This window comes from Diprion similis, chromosome 2 (assembly GCF_021155765.1).
Source record: "Diprion similis isolate iyDipSimi1 chromosome 2, iyDipSimi1.1, whole genome shotgun sequence".
In the NCBI taxonomy this organism is placed as follows: Eukaryota; Metazoa; Arthropoda; class Insecta; order Hymenoptera; family Diprionidae; genus Diprion; species Diprion similis.
Window position 1 is genome coordinate 3398622 of NC_060106.1, and position 20014 is coordinate 3418635.

The following is a 20014-nucleotide window of genomic DNA, read 5'->3' on the forward strand; positions in this document are numbered from 1 at the left end:
AAAGTGAAAAGCGTTGTATCAAAAAATTTAATGTTCAAAAGATTATTCAATGTCGTGGAAAGTTATACAATAGTAGGTACATTATGTAACAAAGGAATAAAGTCGACATTATTCCCGCGGGTGAGTTTTAGCTCGGGCAGTAATACCCAAGGGAATACCTAGTCGGACTTTTATTCTAGTGTTACATATAGGACTTTATTTCCAACTCAACTCTGGCCACATCTATTGACTCTAAAAGTGGGAATCACTCACGCACAGAAGCTGAGTGTTCTATGTCGACTGCAGAGCGACTGGGTGGTCCCCATCTTGAGCAGTTTGTGTTTGCTGTTTTCGTTTTCCTTTTGTTGAGGTTCACTTGACCCCAACACGTCATAGGGGTCTAGTTGACCCCACACCGACTTTGACGTACAATTTTTAAGTCAGCGCGCTTAAATCAGGGTTATTTCTGCAATTTGATGAAAAAAAATGGGGTCCAGTTGACCCCAAAACCGACCTTCACGTACTTGAAATCAGTGAGCTTGAATTATGGTTGTGTAACTGAAATATAAATGAAAAAATTTTCGGGTCTCGGAGACCCCATTTGTATATCACATATTTTTATCACTTTTTTGTGAAACTAACATTCGAGTCCATTTTTGGAGTGGGTCCAGGGCCGCAAGCCCTGTTAGGGGTGTAGGGGACGAAGCCCCCACTTAAGATTATTGTTTTTTCGTCATCATTATCATTATCGTCATCGTCGTCGTCGTCGTTATGATATTCTATCTTGTAATTATTCTATCATATTCCCGTTTTGCGTAAAAAATGATATTAGCGGAAAAAAGTTAATCGGGAAGAATATGCCACTTTCGTCCCGCTTTTTAGGTCAAAAAAGTTACTTTATGGTTGAGTCGGGAACAAATATATTTTCGACGTATTTTAAGTTTATACTTTGTTATCGTGAGTTGAAAAGTTTAGAAATATAAAATTTTCATGTGGAAACAACTAAAATTCAAAAAGTGAACAATATCTAATTAATAGCATGTTCAAAATATAAAATGAGTATCGATTTCTCATTTTCATTAATTTAATAAACACACGGTAAATTAATTCACGACCTGTTTTTATTATTGTGAAAGATGCAAACGTGTATCCCAACCTTCCTGAGACCCACATTTTTTTAATTTTGATGTCTTTTAAAGATTTCAATCTTATTGGCATCGAGAAGAATAACAATTGCAACGAGAAAAATCCATTTGAAATTAAACAACTGTATAAAATTATGCCACATGCAATCCGTATAGCCAAAAATCCAGGCGTAAATCTAGGCCGTGTTCGTTCTGGGGCGATCGTTGTCGATCACCAATCGTACAATATATAAAATGTACCGAAATATAGTATTTTTCGACCAAGAATGCTCGATTGGTAAAATTCTATGTAGATTCGCATAAATATTTTTTCTCATATTTACGTTCATTCCGAACACGGCATATAGATTGCCACTGAGTTGGTATACATATGTGTAATAATATGTCGAAGTTAGGATTTTCATGTAAAATGAGTTGAATAAGAACTCTCATTATTAGACCTAGGTCGAAATCTTACGAAAGTTCAATTTCATGAGAAAATTTCCCGTTGCTATTTAAAAGTAAAAAAAAGAAAGAAAGTAGGACATACGCTTTTCAGTCTTTCGAAATAATTTCACACAGGGGGTGAACAATCCTCTTAGACGTGCAATCAAGTTCCCATCAAATTAGTACTATTTGGCTTCAGTTGGTTCATTTAATATGACAAAGCTCTTATCAAGCAATAATTTAGCAGCTTATTCGTTTGGATAATATTCGGTTGCATTCATAACAAAAACCATCCTCTGGTTTCTTAGGTCAGAAAAACATGTGCCCAGCGGCGCATAACTCAATAACCCTATCTACCCTCTCCTGGGGTTAAAAATTACATTTTATGCTTTCGATTTTTTATCTTAATACTCGATTGAGGCATCCTTATGAAAAAAATTATGGATATCCATTACCAAAGGACCAATTAATTTGGGCGCGAGAGACCACTCCCAAGATTCCGAAAAAATTTACATGAGTGAAAAATCGTTTTATTTCGAAAGCCAATCGATGAAACAAAGACTTTCTTTCCGTCATTCTATTGTTTCAGGTGTAAATCACCTCCACGAATATTATCAGATTCTTGTGACCACCGCGCCACGTTGAAAATGACGATTCTTGCACTTTTTTACGTTTCTGTCACTACTTTCGACCATGCCTTGGGATGAAGTTGTCTGCATAGCTGTAGAATTTCGAGATTTGCCTTTTAAATATTACTACACCTAATAGTTAGATAGCCTCGCCACCCCGTATTTGAGAGGTTTCAGTAGATGAAATGTCTCATTTCAGGGCTAAAAATAATAAGTCGTAACAATTTTTGATTCTTATTATTTGAGTTCTTTAGCAAGTCAAAGTTAGATTCTCTGACAAGATATGATACTGGTGATGATTATGATAATGATATGTGGAATTAAAATATTCTTGCACAAAAGTCGTTCGTAACTAAATATCATTACGGAATATGTTACTAATTAGCAGTCACTGTTTAGAACAAATACGTGGAAACAAATTGTTTTATGCTTTCATTCATGAATCTGTAAATATTCCTCGCAACTAAACATTTACAGTTGAGATGATATCTTGTCCTCGACGCGATGTAAAACGCAATTAACACACGCGCACACGCATACACACATTTGCGTTATGCAATATGAGTCGCAGGTAAGCATGCTTGGGTAAGTCAAAGAAAAATATTGCAGAACGCGCGTAAGCGTGTGTGCGTGCGTGTGGATGTGTGTATATATGGGTCATTTCGCCAATTATGGGTATAAGTTCTACCGATTGGTCAACATTTAAAAAAAAAACTGAATTTGCCTTTCGAAAGACAGTACTAAAAAAGATATCCATGATTTTTTTTCCGGCCAGCAGTATAACTGGAGATCTCCATAATTACGTAGGACAAGAATTGGAATGAAAAACAAAGTTCGGCGAAATCTACCATATTCTATTTACTTTTCCTTTTTATCGATTGTTTTTCACGTAACTAAATTGTTTTCTATAATTTTTAAAATCATTTGCAAAACAACTATGATTTAATACTTTTTATTCTCGTTGAATTTTTTCACGAAGAGTTTTTTTTTACTGTACAGTAATCGGAAACTCGACTGCAAGTACAATACAATAAATAGATTGTGTTCCTTTCAAGGGTTTCGCTTTTGAAAATCGCTTTCAGATACTCTTCACTCCATTTGTACGCAGCCTTCGGTATAGAAGCTGCAAAGTTCACTTGGTCAAAATATTCATTGGTCCAATACAAAAGGTGTTAAAATTTAATTTTTTTTTGTTCTGAGTTATAATGCTGCGAAACCCTTGAAAGGAAGACAATTTATTCATTGTATTGTACCTTACAGTGAAGATTCCGATTTCAAAATCGGTCATATCTCGCGAACGCGGCTTCGGAAACCACCTGTTCTATGAGTTAATTTACTCAGTTCAACCTCCTATATACAATCCTTATCAGTTTGGTCACGTGGAGGATGTATACCCTGTATAATGCCGAAATATTCAATTATGATAAAAATTTCTTCGTCCTAAAACATTCTTGAGTAATGCTGTGAAATGTATATCAACGAATATGTAATGAAAAAATATTCAATTTGAACTGAAATATATGAATTTTTTTTTTTTTCGAAGTAATATTTTTTCACATTTTTTTTTTTTTATATTGTGTGAAAATTTGAAAAATCGTTATTCCATCGTGTATGAGGGCTTGAAACGTTCGTAATTTGACAAAGATTAATTTAAGATTTGATTTTTTTTTTCAAATAAAAAATGGCATATTTTTAGGAGGCGAAAAAATTCTGATTATTTTCGTTTCTGCCAATTTTTATGATGCCGCATATTTTTTTCGTGTAACTACGTTCAAAAACAGAACATTTTTATTTTCGAATTTTTCTTACCTATCCATTTTTTCTCGTAGAAAATTAGTCTTGAATATGAAATTTTTCAAAATGACCAAGAGTGCTTCTGTCCAAAAGAAGGTGGCTATTAAAAAATCCTTCTAGGAGTACATTTCCAAACTCAAAACCTGTTAGAAAAAAAACATTTGACTTAAATTTTCGTTTGCGAAATGCCCTATATACAGTGGACTCTTGATACGTGGCATCTCACTAAGTGGCACCATAACCGCCTTTACCTGCACACGGATTCACTTACGTCCCAGTAGTGAAAGCTCAGCATAAGAGGCATTTTCAAGGAATTTCTCTTCCCTACATCCTCACACTGGTGCCACTTATCAAGAGTTCATTGTATATTATAACTAGTGCGGTTTTTTTACGAGATCTTGACTCGTGAAAACTCCACGCTAGTCATGAGAAAAGGGAGTATATGATATGAGAGCTCGAGATATTCGATAGCCTTCATTTTCGTAAGTGTCACAGAGAATTTTCTGAGAGAATGCCTGACCACAGTGCACCCAAGTCTTGGGTCTGTGCTGAAGATTATTAGGAATACGCGCTTCGAGACCTTGTGACTCGTCCGTGAAGTGTTGAATGGCTGGTCCAACCTCAACGTGAGTAGCAATACAAGGTGAGTTCTGCGTACAGATTTCGATACCGAAATGTCGGTAAAACGTAGGTATCGGGATCTGTACGAGGAACTCTTCCTATGTTGCTACTAACGTGAATTGTGGCTCTTCTTTTTGGCTACTAATGAATTCCATTACGTCTTTAGTAATTGTCTCTTTCTTTTCAGGCGGCTCAAGGAGCTGTACGTCTCGAGGGTGACGTAATAACAGCAAATGGCTCGATCCTCTCAGGACAAATAGGCAACCAAGGAGACACAATTTCACTCGATGACAACGCATCCGTTTGTAGCTGCCGCTGCAGTGGTTTTTATAAAAAGAGACGAAGACAACGTTTCACTGTGCGTCGGTCACCGGGTAAAATATCCCACTTGCTACCAATGCAGCAATTACCGATTCTTCACGTCCGGACAGAGCTTTGTCCACCATCGTTAACACCACTCCTCCAAATACCACCATTGTATCAACACAGAGCCAGCATCTGACGATCTTCGTCAATTGAAATAAGACTTCCATTGCTCGCCACCGATGAATCGTATCAATATCGTCGTGCTTCTCTTTAGGAATATTTGAACGGACGTTTGCCCAAGTTCAACCCCTGATCAAACTCACAAAACGAAGGGTGACAATCTTGGATGCGTCTAGTAAGAAGTGCTGGAATGACACAGTGTTCAAATATCAGCTGTTCTTCATCTAAGTTTTGAAATTTGTTGAAAATTTTTTTACATGGACTATGAATTGATTCATGTATTTCAAGTACACTGCCATGCAAGTAGTGTTACAAGAACTGAATCAAAAATGAATAAACAGAGGCTTCCAATAATCAGAAGGCTTGAATGGAGTGTAGAAATACAATGAAAGAAAAAACACATGGACCATTATGCGTCCGTAAGCGTAATACAAAAATTAAATAAAAACATTTTCAATCTAGACTGCTGAAATGAAGAATTTCAGAAATCATTTACATTCGACATAACCAATGGAATGCATTGGAAATATACTTTAATGTAGAAATCTTACAATATATTTGAAAAGGTAATGCTTATTGTTCATTATAAAAATCTTAGCATTTCATTTTTAACTGAATTATTCGAAATTATTCATTGCGCTGTCACTGCAATTCTACCAGGCAAACTGAATTTGCTATGTCATTGCGTTAAAATTATAATTGTAGCTTTTAGTTTTCCTGATATTGTCTTTGCCTGCGCTTTAGTCAACTATGATAATACCTAAACGTTTATTCTCCGTAGGGTAAAAAAATCAATTTATTAAATACGCAGAAAATATTGACAGCAAGGGTCAATAATTAGGCGTGCAAAAATTCTGACTCAGAAAGCGCTCACTATAGTATATCAATTCAGATCTTCCACTGTTATTAAACCTTCATAATTTGCTGAACCACAACTATGAAATATTTTTTAGCCAAAAGTAATTAGCATTTGGTTAATATTAAGACTATATTAAAGCTTCAAAATATACGAAAATTAACGAATACAGAACAAACGGGAAATCGATGCTCGCATTTCGAAATATCGTCTGGACCACTCTTCAAAAACTATTGTTGAGATCGAAATTATACGTGTAATCTTTCTTTAACTTCTTGCACAATTATACATAACAATAAATTCCTACATCTCCTATAAACTGTAAGGTATATACGCACCCTCGATTAGTAAACTAACTATATTGCAATGTTTGGGAAATGATTTATATATTATTTCAAAGGCTTTCCATATTATCACTATATCTATGATAGTGATTTAAAAATATATTAAACGAGATCATATAGATTATATATAGGACAGGGTTATTTTATTTGTTCTACGTTTACCACCTTCGGGCAAATGGAGCAGCGGAACGTAGGTTGCTCTATGAAACCGCATATCATCATCTTACTGCCATACCATATAAGCCAGTCAAGTAAGCGATATTTAGATTTTAAATTTCATTAATATCTAAGATCTCTAAAAGATATTGATCGTATTCAAGACATCTGAATTAATAGGGATCTTAGTTTTTGAGATTGTAACCCAGAAAGTTTTTGAAAGAACAACAAATTAAAAGTGTTGTATAGGGCAAATTTCTGGCAGTTTGGTAACGTTCGGTGCAAATTTTGCGAAATGTCAGGTATAAAGCAAAATGCATTTACTCAATCTTATAGAACTACGAACCTTCTACCGTATAATTACTGACTAAACTCTTGATCTAGTCACCACATTGGGATAAAATAACTTGCAATCGCTTCCATGTCTCCACAATTCGATTCTTGACCTTCTGCCGAACATACGCGCAGTAAACAGATAAACAAGGCTTTCTCACGATGTTTAACGTTAACCAATCAATTTTTCAGATTTCTTTCTTTGTTTACTATGGTTTTGCCACAAGATTGTCTCATTATTTTTTCAGTTAACATCGTTGTCTATATGTTGTTATATACAATTGTGATAAGCAAATACTTTTGAATTTTATCCATGATTTTTTTCTTTCGAAGCCTCCGACAATTACAACAAATTCCTCGAGTCCAAAATCAATTTCGTAAGTGCTAAAGTTTTTTTGGATCAAAATTTGAATGAGCAAATATCATACATATCATCAATAAATTTCCTTGTAAAAATTATCTTACGGCACAAAAACCTGAAGCGAAAATATTTTGACCACGTGACAAAGTTCATATCAAAGATTTTTTTCAACCAACTAAATTGATTTCAACATGAATTCACTGTTTGTAATTACTTGAATAACATGGTATGAAAGCAAAATAGGAGAAGAAATCACGTGGGATCAGAATTCAACATTATTTCGTATCAGAATTGTCTGTAACTTGTTTATAATATCGAAGTGAGCACTGATGTGGTCACTGCGTGTTTGCTGGTAAAACTTGTGTAAGATTGTTTGTAACAAGTTGACTTCAATTTTATCTTGTAGTAACCAGATCATTGCAAATTTACCCTACATAAAATTTTCTATTCCTGGCTTTTTTAACAGTTGTCTGCAATAGTCTTCCCCCATTACGACTAACATGTCATTACCCTAGGCCTTGGCCTACACAGTGTTCCGTGAATTTTTTTTCTGTATATTCTTAAGCAAAACCTTCTTTAGTATCTCACACTCAAATATGCAATCTTTTTAAATCATTTTCCACTTTGTTAGTCAAAATCAGGCAGCGTTTGTGATGCGCGGTGACCATCAATGCGGAATTTTCTTCGAGATGCTGACAATATAATATATACATTAAGACATATAAACAACCAAAACCATTTTGATTTTGTAATTTTTTGAAAAAACTAAATATTTTTTTTTGTCATCATAAACTAACTATGCACTGATGTTTCACTTTCCAAACATACCATAGGTTCAAACACCGTTAAAGAATTTTCTATTGTCCATAATGTTTTTGATATATGTATTTTCTCAAAATACGATGCCTCTACATTGGTGCACAAGCAAATCATATCCATTGAGTGGAAAAGAAATTGCCACTTTTTTTTCTCGAAATTACGATTTTTGAATATCTTTTTTTCTGATTTCGTTGCATTTTCACTAGGACAATACTATTTCTAGCATTGAAGACTATTATCATTAGATTTCTGAAAACTTTACTCCAAGAAACATTGGACTCGAATACTTTTAGATTACTTATACGAGACCTAGAGCACTTTGAAAATACAAAATGCTGAATCACAATATAGTCTGGCTAGTACGGGTGCTTAATAAACGTGTGGTTACTACAGAGTGACGACTGAAGAGAAATACAAAGACATGCATAAGGTAGAAACGATTGAAGTGAAGAGAAAAAAATTTTTGTTTTCAATTTTTTTAATATTGAAGACTGTGAGAAAACATTTACCAGTCGTTTACTTGCAATACTTGCAAGCTTCGATTCGGTTGCATATAGGGTCTAAGATGCAGAGATTAAATGACTTCACTTCATCCCAGTACGATTATTAGATCAAAAGTTACATCCGATTTACGAAAACACAAAATTTCTGAAAAAAATTTCAATAAATGGTCGGCTTCAGACAAAATCACGAGACAACATTTTTCTCAAGCATGAATTCTCTCGAAATAATTTTTTCAATCATCATTAATATTCCGAAAACGAATTTAACAATCAAGGCGTAGTTTCGGAAATTTCACAAAACCAGCCGTTCTCGAGATATTTTTTCGGGCCGCACTGCTTTTTTCAGCGTTCGCACTGTAAGTACCCGCTATGATAAGAGATGGCCATTTTCGAACGTCATGATGTATTTTCCAAAACGTGTTTCGTTACAATCCCAAAAATTAAGAACCATATCATGTACATCATCCTCAACATGACCCACATTTTTCAAGAACTATAGAATCAGGAAAATTAAAACGCTTATTTGACTGGCTTAATACTCGTCTACTATTCTTCCAATATTTCTTATAGTTCGAGCTTCCAGCGAGCTTCCATCTTGAGCTTTTGCCAAAGAACAAACCTGATTATATTTATCTCCATTACATCAATCACACCCAATTTCAACACAATTTGGGAAAGGAAAAGATTCTATTAAGAACTTAGTCAACTCGTTACGATTATAACATACGTACGAGCACAAGACATCAACGAAAATGGGGAAAAAGTTACAATTTGTACATAAACTATTGACACATAATTAGATTATAGATCTCATAAGGCATTCCAATTCATGTAATATGTATATGTAATACGGATACACCACACATATGGACACGTATATATCTATGTGTGTATGTGTATAGAACGTAAGTAGGCATTCTCGATTTACCACTTCTTACGCATTGAAAATTAAAAATTGTTATCAACCATAATAGTGACACTCATATGAATACGTACAGGGTCTTCTGATTTCTGGATAATATAATATGTTATAATCCATATCCATAGGGCTGAGCTGATGGTGAGCAAAATATTCTGAACAAAATCAAATACGTAACTCCCATGGCATAAAATATTTCGGAAATATTTCTATGTGAGCTTACTCACGTTTTCGAGCTGTGTTGTGAATTTTTTTCGGAAAATTCCTGAAAAACTTCATGATAAATGGCTCAGAAACATTATAAAACCACTACGGAAACATTGCAATAGAAGAAACGAAAGTTTGCTGATATTCCATAGCAGCATTTTGATACCAAAATCTTTGTTAGACTACAACTACCATTCCCGGCGACAAACTTGAACTTTTAGGTGATTGAAACATCACGAAATATACTCTCTTCGTAATAGGTCTAGAATCTCAAATGCTGTGGTCCTCTGGGTTGTGAATCCTATATACTATCTACTCGGCTTGGAACAGGTTAATTAATAATAATAAAAAAAAGAAATTTGAAAGACGCTGTTCATAATTTGAGCTCCGTCAAGAAATCGAAATCGAGGTATAGTAGGCTTCTAATAATTTTTTATAATTTAAACTGGAATATAAAACATGTTTAGGAAAAATTCTTTCTCAGCGCGTGCATCATCGTTGTGGCGATTAGTGTACTGTTTGAGTGACGAATGTGAATTCCAAGATTTTTAAAAGTGTGTTCAATTTTGGCCCGTTTTTTAAATTTCAAAATTTGTAGTGCGGCAGAAATATAAAGCGAATAATATTTCAATTATAGACAGTTACAATTGAAATATTGTGGAATCCCATAAAATCAAAAATCACGTTTTGTTCACCTCATGTAAAAATTATTCATACCAGAAAAGGTAGATTTGAGCCTATGAATATGTTGTTTTAACGATGCTTTTGAAGTGTATAAGTAGCCAAATTTGTGTAACTCAAAAGAATAATATATAACTCGTTATTATGACCTTGTAAAAAACATACCATTTGAAAAGTTACAAAATAAAACATAAGAAAAATATTGTAAATTTCATTATACATCTGTAATGTTCGTAACAATTTGTGCTGTGTGGGTCAATATTTCGTGACGATATTTCCAAAATATCACTAAAATATTTCCGGAATATGATGTGAAAATATTTTTCAGTCTTAAGAATTACAGTATGCTTCAAAAATGCTTTAACTCAAAGAGATAGTCTTCATTTATTTTTCAAATATTTTGTAAGAATGTTGAACTCATCTTTGAAAATTCACCCTGGAACACTTATGTATTAGTTTTTTACAATAAATTACATTTATATTACAATATCTATTATATTTCGTAAACATTGCAAGAACATTTCCTCGAAATATTTCCTACATGATCTTGGGAATATTTCTTGGAACATTTCTACTCTGAACAATTTTTTGAGATCATTTTGTTAAAAGTAGTTTCGTTTTATAAGTATTTTAAAAATATCTTCTGAAATCTTGCGGAACGTCATTTTGAAATGTTAGAAAGATATTTTATTTTAAGATTACCACAAGATATCTAGTGATGTTACAAAAATACTTCCGTAAAATATTTTGAATGTTTGTTTGGAATATTTCTTGAAATATTTTGTGTTGTGAGCGATCGAAATAAGATACAAAATACTTGTAAGTTCTTTTCTCACTGATTAATTGAATACAATTTTATGAATTCACGAAATGTTCAGAACATCTACAGAATTCAGTTTCGTTGTACAATTGCTTGAGGTTTAGCTGTCGAAATATGATGATCTTGATGACGTTTCTGTCACGCTATGTATGGACATACAATACGAATACCATTTCCAACAATGCCAGTCTAAATTTATTTATCAAAGTGGAAATGTAGTTTCAGCGAGTCGGTGGTGTCATGTGTGTTCTATCAGACATCGGTTTTTTCCAAATTTTTAGTATCTCTTGTAGATCACTTACAACTAACTACAATACTCGAGGTTTTACGTATCACATGTGGTGCTATTTCCAAGAACTCACGAAAAACCTCTGAAAGCGATAAATTCTTGTTCAATACACATCATGGAATAATTTATTAATATTTTTTACATCAATTCTGTTATTGGCGATTGTACAGAGATTAGAATGGGTCAAACGTTTTTGTTTTTCGACTCTAAAACGAATTTTTTTAGTTTATATCTGTTTGCAATAAGAATATCTAATAAGGTATTTCAGGGAAAAAAATAGTTTGCGATTTTCCACCTCGGCATCTCCTAACAAGTATATTTAGGTTGGGAGAAAGATTCTGTCAAAAGATGAGAGTTTTACGTTATGTGGAAGATTCCGCTCAGTTGATGTTCCATGTTTATGCATTTTTTTAAACTGAATGAAGTATCGCGAATACATTCCTTGTCTATTACTTACATCAATCATAATCCAAATTTACGCAACTAAGAAACCCACACTTGCAATATTGAATGTCCGGTTAATGTTTGAGAAATCCATGTAACTTTTTCATTATTAATTTAATCTCATAAAATAGTTAAAATTTTATATGAATTTTTAATTGAAGAAAATAAGATTCCCGGTTGATATATTGTTGTATTATGGATCGTGATCTTTGCGTTGATTATACATGTTATGGAAGAAATAATAATAAAAGTGCCACAACGTCTTTCTTCACAAAATCAAAACAAATTTCTAAAATATATGAAAAAGGAAGTGAACGCGATCTTCTGCATAATGTAGAACGCTCATTTTTCGACAGAATCTTTCTTTCAACACGAATAAACTTTTTAGGGGGGCCACGGTGGAAATGGTCATTTTTTCAACACCCCAGAGTATATACAATTTTTCTCTTTGTAATCCCGAAAATTATGCAACTTCATTGCAATTGAACTCGTATCGAAGCGAAAAAAATACAGATCCTTGCATCTAAAGAAAGCACAGAGATAGAAGTTTAGTAGTTACCAATTTAAGATTACACCCCTCTCGTGCCCTAAAAACAAAGCGATAAATAAAAGTTAGCTGCATTTGCAAAACTACAAATTTTCATTTCGTCCCTTCACTCTTTGATTCAGAACTTGGCCAGCTGTATAATTCGCCCATTAACGGTATATTTCTATAAGCCATGAACGCGTTACTGGATTTCACGAGATCTCACTACTTCAGAATTGGGTAAACTATAAAATTCAATAATCACACAGAATATTATAACAAACAATCTAATACACATTAAAAAAAATTCGGAAGAAGTAGCAAAATTATAAAGAGGATCAACCTATTGAAGTTTTGTGTGTCTTATAGGCTTGTGTTAAACTGCCTCCGTTGAGAAAGTGGCTACCGGATTGCTATCACGGCTACTTATAGCGTCAGCAGCGCCGTGCCTAGGCATGGGCCCACGGGGCGCTGGCCCCGGGCGCCATGAAGAGGGGGGCGCGCTTAAGCTCATCGTTCGTTTTTTTTTTTTTTTTTCATTTTAATCCGATCTTTCCAGATTCTATTAATTATTTTTTGTAATTAAATCGCAATCTGACAAGCGGTGTTTGACCAGTAGTTGTACTTGTTTCCACTAGAGTCCTCTGCTCACGCAGAGCGCGCCGGGAGCGCTCGTGGCGTTCCATGTCCGTGTGCCGCACACCCGCTAACCCCCAGATCGACGCGACGCGTCGTATTCTGTGACCGCTCACACGTACGAGCGAGTGGCGACTTCTAGCGTTCATTTGGGGAACTAAATTCCTGGCTTTAAAGTTAACACGGGAGGTGTGCTTCCATGTACGTCTTTCATCCATGACCGTGGCTATAGTGTTCTGTTTCAACAGACAATAGCATCTTTTTCGTTCGTGTGGTTCCCCGATGTTCATACATAACCTAGATTAATCCGTCTTATCCTACATCTCTTACCGTATATTGTATATTCATTGTGGTTATTGCCACATTCCACATTGATTCGAAAATGGGTCCGAAGAAGCTATCGGGTGCGAAGTACCGGAAAATGAAAAAAGAGACCGAGGAGGATAACAAAAAGTTAGCAAACCAATGGGAAAAGTGGGTTAAAAAATGCGACTCAAACAATAATAGTTCAGGTAAAATTTGGTTCTGAATGAAAAAATAACGACTGAATTCATGTAATATAAATCTGAATCGGACTCTAATGATTATTTTTTATTTTACGACTAGGCTCACGTAATAGTGAAGGTGAAGCCGTACAAGATCAACATCTTGATACTGATCTTATTGATGCACCTGAGCAAGTTGAAACCAATGAGGATGTAGCATCAAATAATTTCACAAATTCTCGAGAATCCAATTCCCGTAAGAAGCCATTCTTTTCCTTTTCTGTTTCAATCCACCTCATTAAGGGGCTACATCTAGACCTGGCGGCTCGAAAAAAGAGTTGAAGTTCGGATATTTTTTTTCTCATAAACTATGGGAGGGAATGAAACGATTTTTTTTTTGCTTGTATACACATATATGTCGAGCCTAAAGAAAAATATTCATAAATATTGAAGGAGAGAAAAGACATTGCCGCCGAAAGAAAACACTGTTTTCGAAACAGGAAGACATGATATCTCGAGACCCACTCGCTAGATCAGTTTCAAATTTTCACAAAATATGCTAAGACACATTTAAAGGTCTTTGACGGTCTTAATTTTTCAAAATCGACCTCCATTTTTTCATGATTTCACAAAATAGCGAAATTTTTTCATGAATATTTCGTACTCAAATTTCAATTGGTCGCCATTTTGTGAAACATTTTTTTTTCAAATCGGCGATCGTCAACGACTCGTAATATCTATTAACTTGGATAACTCGTTCTGTTTTTTTGGTTCAGGAATATTTGAATTATTCATGAATATATCAATCATTCATGAATATTTGAATTATTCATGAATATGTCAATTATTCATGAATATATCAATTATTCATGAATATTCATAAAATTCATTCAATGAATATTCAATTCAGATTTCGAATTGAATGCGATATTCAATTCAATTCAATTCAATCACTCTTCGCACACCCCTATTTTATTCCCGCCCATAGTTAATGAGAAAAAAAATCCGAAACTTCAACTCTTTTTTCGAGCCGCCATGTAGATGTAGCCCCTTAAGTTTCTTCCCGATTCCACTTTATTCCTGTTGTTGCACTCGTCACGAAAATTAATGGGTTTTCCAGGTTCAGCATCCAAAAAACCTGCAGCTGACGATATTATTACAGAGGCCGAAGAAGTGGAACCAGACACCCTAGCGCATGAAAATTCTGCAAATTGTAGCGAAAATGAGAAAAATGAAGAGCTCAACTTGAATGACCCGTCTAGCTGGCCTGTTATAGATAGTCAACTAAGGACCTACCTCATTGAACGAGGTCCATTGCAAGGGAAGGATGCAGACTTTTCTCTATCGGAAAATCTCATCGATAAAAGACGATTTTCTGTTGATTGGTTTAAAAAATTCCTTTCTAATGGCGAAACGGTCGAACGTGCATGGATGATATACAGTAAGAGTAAAAAAGCGGTGTATTGTTTCTCGCGTATGCTATTTGCGAAATCGTGCGTTATATCACAAACTTTGGCTGATCCAAAAAAAGGATTTTCGGATTGGAGGCATCTAAGTCCTCGAATTTATGAACACGAGTGTTCGAACAGCCATCGTGAAAATTATTTATCGTGGAAAACGTTTGGAAAAACATTTGAAGGAAAATAAGACTATCGATGATCGCTTAGAAGAGGCCATACAGAATGAAAAACAAAGATGGAGGCATATTCTAAAAATTGTAACAGATTGCGTTATATTTTGCGGTACCAATAATTTAGCTTTCAGAGGCTCCAGTAATCAGATTGGGGATCCCAAGTGCGGAATATTTTTGGGTTTGATTGAGCTAATCAGTCATTATGATGCTACAATAGCTAAGCATATTGCCGAATCCGAACGAACCACCTATTTATCTAACAAAATTCAGAATGAACTGATAGATATTCTAAGCACAAAAGTAAAATCTGATTTGCTGGATAAAATTCGAAAAGCAAAATATTTCTCGATATTATTTGATTGTACACCTGATATTGCACACGACGAACAGATGTGTCAAATAATTCGATATGTGAGTCTCCAGAAAGATCAGTACGTCGTTGAAGAAAGCTTCATTGACTTTATAAAGACTTCGAAAAAAACGGGGCACGATTTAGCTATTGAAATCCAACAAAAACTGATCGACGATGATTTAGATATCGGTAACTGTCGTGGACAGGCTTATGACAATGGAGCCAATATGGCGGGAAAGTATCAGGGGGTGCAAGCTCACATACAAAAATCTAATGAACTGGCTAGGTTTCTGCCGTGCACTGCTCACAGTCTTAATTTACTCGGTGTTCACGCAGCTAGGGTTTCGATTAAAATGGTAAACTTTTTCGGTGTTGTTCAGCAAATCTTCAATTTTTTTTCGGGCTCTACTCGCCGATGGGAAATGTTAAAAAAAGTACTCAAATGCACTTTGAAGACACATTCCGATACGAGATGGGCGTCAAAATATAACGCGATTCATTCGTTGTGTACCCAATTAGAGGAAGTTTTGACTGCGTTACGAGAAATATCGGAAGATCCTTCATTTGGTGATGGAGTTGCTGCTGCTAAAGGCTTGCTGAAGCAAATAACATTCAATTTTGTTTGTTACTTAGTGTTTTGGGATAAGATCTTACACATCGTGTATCGAGCGAACATCGTTTTACAAAGTGCAAATATATCGATTGATGAAGGTTGTAGAATTATACTTGGACTAAAAAACGCATTGCAGGACCTTCGATAAGGAAACACCGATGAAATCATTTCCCAATCCACAAGTATATGTGAGAAATCATCAATTGAGGCTGCATTTAGTCAAGGAAGAGTAAGGAAAGTAAGAAAGATGCCCGGAGAGATCGCATCCGATGAAGTATTTTCTCGAGAACAGCAGTTCAGAATTGATTATTTCAACGTGTTAGACACTTTCTTATCGCAAATGCAATGGCGATTCGACAAAATGACCGAAGTCAACGATGATTTTTGTTTCCTGACCGGATCATCCCTCGAATCCTGGTCCGTAATAGATCTAAAGAAAAACGCCATGGACTTAGGCCTATTGTACGCTAAAGACATAGAACCTGCGGAGTTTGTTAGCGAGGTAGAAAGTTTTAAATTCATGGCGGCATCAGTTTTTCCGAATCTAAAAAAAGCCACGCCGTTACAATTGCTTAACGGCATCAGGGATTTTTCGCTGACGTCAGCCTATCCTAATATAGAGATAGCTTACCGCATTTTCTTGACTATGCCAGTTACTACTGCATCGTGCGAAAGAGGCTTTAGTAAACTGAAACTCATAAAAACTTACTTGAGATCAACGATGGGACAGGGAAGATTGACAGGCTTAGCTATACTATCTATAGAAAATCGTTTAGCTAAGACCTTAGATTATGACGAAGTAATCAACGAATTTGCGTCTCGCAAAGCTAGGAGAATAGCTAATTTATAATTAGCGCTACAACTTCGTCTAGCTGTTCTGTACTGTGTACTGTATTCGATCAATAAAAGTAAACTGTGATGTTATTCAACAAAACTGGTGAATGATTATTTGTGACACCATATTCTATTAGATTGGGTTTTACGTGCACCTATTCAGCGTGGTAGGGGGGGGGGGGGGGGGCGCATTCGTTTCATACTGCCCAGGGCGCTGAATTGTCTAGGCACGGCGCTGAGCGTCAGAGTGAGTTCACATAGGCACCGTCACGCCGAACACGGTTGAGCGGTAACCAATCAAAATGCTTGAAATCGATTGAACAATATATTTCAGGCATTTTGATTGGGTACTGCACGACGGCGCGAACCTAGCATCAGGCCTACTTAGCCACACTTATTTGCAGAGTTCCGGCCACAAAAATTTACCCAGGGGTATCGTTTTCAAATTATTTCGTTGATGATGTAAAATAGACGGTACTCTGATAAAAAATAAACTTCAAAGACGAATACTCACGGCTGAAAATCTCTGTATTTTTTACAAAACTGGAGAAATTACGTGGTTATTAGAAATCTTGATAGTTAGACATACAAATAATTTTGTTTCCAGTACAAGAAAAATACTTTTTCTCCAATTTGACTATATCCCGGACACTACCGGGACACGACATCCGACAACTCCTGCGCTCAGGGTCAAGTCGCTAAGGACTTATTAACGTCACCGACTCTACGGGTTTATAGTTTAGAGAGCCGTGGTTACCCTAAAAGATATCTTTCAATCTTCTCCAAATACTCTTTTATTCCGTAGTTCATAATTCTTCACAACCTGGCACACACACGTTACACACAACCGTCAAAATACACTGCAATGCATCGCAATGCCTTGATTCATGATCAAGGAGTCATAAATCGATGCACAGCGCAATGCATGAAAATGCTTCGATTCTTGATTACGTAGTTACAAATTGATACACAGCACATGCACATAGTGTGCCCCACGCCACAGTCCCAACGGCGTCACAGGGCATTTTTAAGCTCACACCTTCGCCATTACTTTACCATAGGTGGCGTCAGGGGCTGCAGCACACGCATGTACAACCACCTCAATCTAATAATTCTTAAAATTCAAGTCACAGGAGCCATCAATTCTTTCTTTCAGTAATGCCAACAGTCCGGAACAACGATCGATTTGATAAATGCAAATTTTTATAGTGGACATCGGGATGCCTACGTGATCACAGAACACCTTGGTGTCCACGCCGCACAGAACCAGGTGCTTCTATTATGTGTGATACTCTCATCTGCTCATAATCAGACTCCGATATCCCGACGCGGTCACATGAACACCTCAATGTCTACGCCGCAGGGCACCAGATGCTTCTAATGTCTTTGTATATCTATTCGTATTCATCTCTAAATTGACGGACTTCTCCCTCGCTCCACCTTTGCTTCGAAAGTGATTTCAACTTAACCGTCTCTAGAGCTTCTCCTCTCTACCATCTATTGAGCTAGACTGTCAATCCTCAAAACCAGCACGCTACCCCAGCTCGCATCATTTCTAACTTCTCGTTTCCCCATTTTCGGCGAAAAAGGGAAGGTATTGTAATCACCCCGAAAGTGGAAAGGTGAGTGTTCACTCCATTTCGACGTTTCAAGATCTAGAGAATCACCTCCGACCACTTTCGGAGGGACGTGTGTGTGTGTATGTATGTATGTATGCTAGGGTGCTTTTTTTTGAACGACTATTTTTTTTTTTCAGTCCCCATCGAAGATTTTGTTCTATATGTCGAACAAATAATTCCCTGAAAGTTATAGCTCTTAATATTAATATTAAGTACTCGCCCAGGGCGTGAAAAGATTTCCCATATAAAATGCACGTGAATCGAAGCGTTTGTTTTCAAATCTCTACAACTCAGCGGAATTTTATGATATCACATTGGTCTTGGTCGCAAATTGCGCAGAATTGAACGATCTTCAAAAGTGTTTGGAACGGCGTAAGTGCAACTTACATTAGTGAGATGGTACAGGGCACTAAAGTTGATTTTTACCCAAGATTCTTTTTTTTTCGCTGTTATCTCCAAAATTATTAACTGTACCAAAAAAATGTAAGGAATAACTTTGTTGGCAATTTGATTTCCTACAAAAAAGATCCTTTAAACCAAAATGCTCAGATTAATATTTCTTGAGTAATCGAAATTCAACTTACTTGACGTATAAAATTTTTATGTTTTATTGAATTAAACGTTTTAATCTAATATAACCAATGAACATTATGGTTTATTGAATCAAACATTTTGAATGACTGATATTCCAATGGTATAGATCGAATGGATCGAATCGAATCGGAAAAAATCAAATCCCAATGCAATATCAATAATTTAAAACGTTTGATTCGATAAACCATCAAATTTTTATACGACTAGAAGTTAAAGTTCGATATCTCAAGAAATATCAATCTGAGCAATCAGATCTACAGAATCTTTTTTGTGAAAAATTAAATTTGCAACAAAGTTTTTATTCACATTTTTTTGGTAAAGTTGATCATTTCGGAGATAATAGCGAAAAATGGAGAATTTTGGGTAAAAATCAACTTTAGTGACCTGTACCATCTCACCAGTGTAAGTTGGACTCACGACGTTCTAGACACTTTTGAAGATCGTTCAATTTTGCGTAATTTGCGACTAAGACCAATGTAATATCATAAAATTCCACTGAGTTGTAGAGATTTGAAAAAAAACGCTTCGATTCACGTGTATTTTATATGGGAAATCTTTTCAAGCCCTGGGCGAGTACTTAATATTAATATCAAGGGCTATAACTTTTAGGAAATTATTTGTTCGACATATAAAACAAAATTTTCGATGGGGACTGAAAAAAAAAATGGTCGTTCAAAAAAAGCACCCTAAATTGTATGTATGTATGTATGTATTTATTGTGACGTGGCATTTTAGAATGGCCCGTTAGAAGGGCACCAAGCTGAAGTTAACTCTCGTAAAACGCGTCCGTGGCAGGGTACTCCAAGCAAACCCGATACAAAATGGGGAATAACTACTAGTAACTAATACTTTCCTTTGTAAATTCCATAATTCCGCGCGTCGGTGTAGGCTAACCAGGTACCAGATCGAC

The 20014-nt window shown here is 35.6% G+C and overlaps 3 protein-coding genes across 3 annotated transcripts in view; all 3 read left to right on the plus strand.

The window, feature by feature from the left end:
• LOC124411537 (two pore potassium channel protein sup-9) overlaps positions 1-5651 on the plus strand; it is a 167443-nt gene extending 161792 nt beyond the window's left edge. The window contains exon 5 of the mRNA XM_046890718.1: positions 4782-5651. Within this exon, the coding sequence (XP_046746674.1) occupies positions 4782-5096 (315 nt within the window). The 3' untranslated portion in view covers positions 5097-5651. The remainder of the gene's footprint in view (positions 1-4781) is intronic.
• A 7705-nt stretch (positions 5652-13356) lies between these two features.
• Positions 13357-16179, plus strand: LOC124416209. Its single transcript, XM_046897133.1, has 6 exons — positions 13357-13486; positions 13581-13715; positions 14580-14900; positions 15049-15392; positions 15516-15800; positions 16078-16179. The coding sequence occupies exons 1-6, from the start codon at positions 13357-13359 to the stop codon at positions 16177-16179; spliced, it is 1317 nt and encodes a 438-aa protein (XP_046753089.1).
• A 125-nt stretch (positions 16180-16304) lies between these two features.
• Positions 16305-16907, plus strand: LOC124416210. Its single transcript, XM_046897134.1, has one exon. The coding sequence runs from the start codon at positions 16305-16307 to the stop codon at positions 16905-16907; it is 603 nt and encodes a 200-aa protein (XP_046753090.1).
• The last annotated feature ends 3107 nt before the right edge of the window (positions 16908-20014 follow it).

What these genes read in the sequence shown, in the direction of transcription:
- LOC124416209 (XM_046897133.1), top strand. Translation starts at nt 13,357, where the DNA reads ATGGGTCCGAAGAAGCTATCGGGTGCGAAGTACCGGAAAATGAAAAAA. An exon ending in ACGTGCATGGATGATATACA is followed by an intron (nt 14,901 to 15,048) that starts GTAAGAGTAAAA and finishes GTGTTCGAACAG; the next exon opens with CCATCGTGAAAATTATTTAT. An exon ending in TAGATATTCTAAGCACAAAA is followed by an intron (nt 15,393 to 15,515) that starts GTAAAATCTGAT and finishes GTGAGTCTCCAG; the next exon opens with AAAGATCAGTACGTCGTTGA.
- LOC124416210 (XM_046897134.1), top strand. Translation starts at nt 16,305, where the DNA reads ATGCCCGGAGAGATCGCATCCGATGAAGTATTTTCTCGAGAACAGCAG.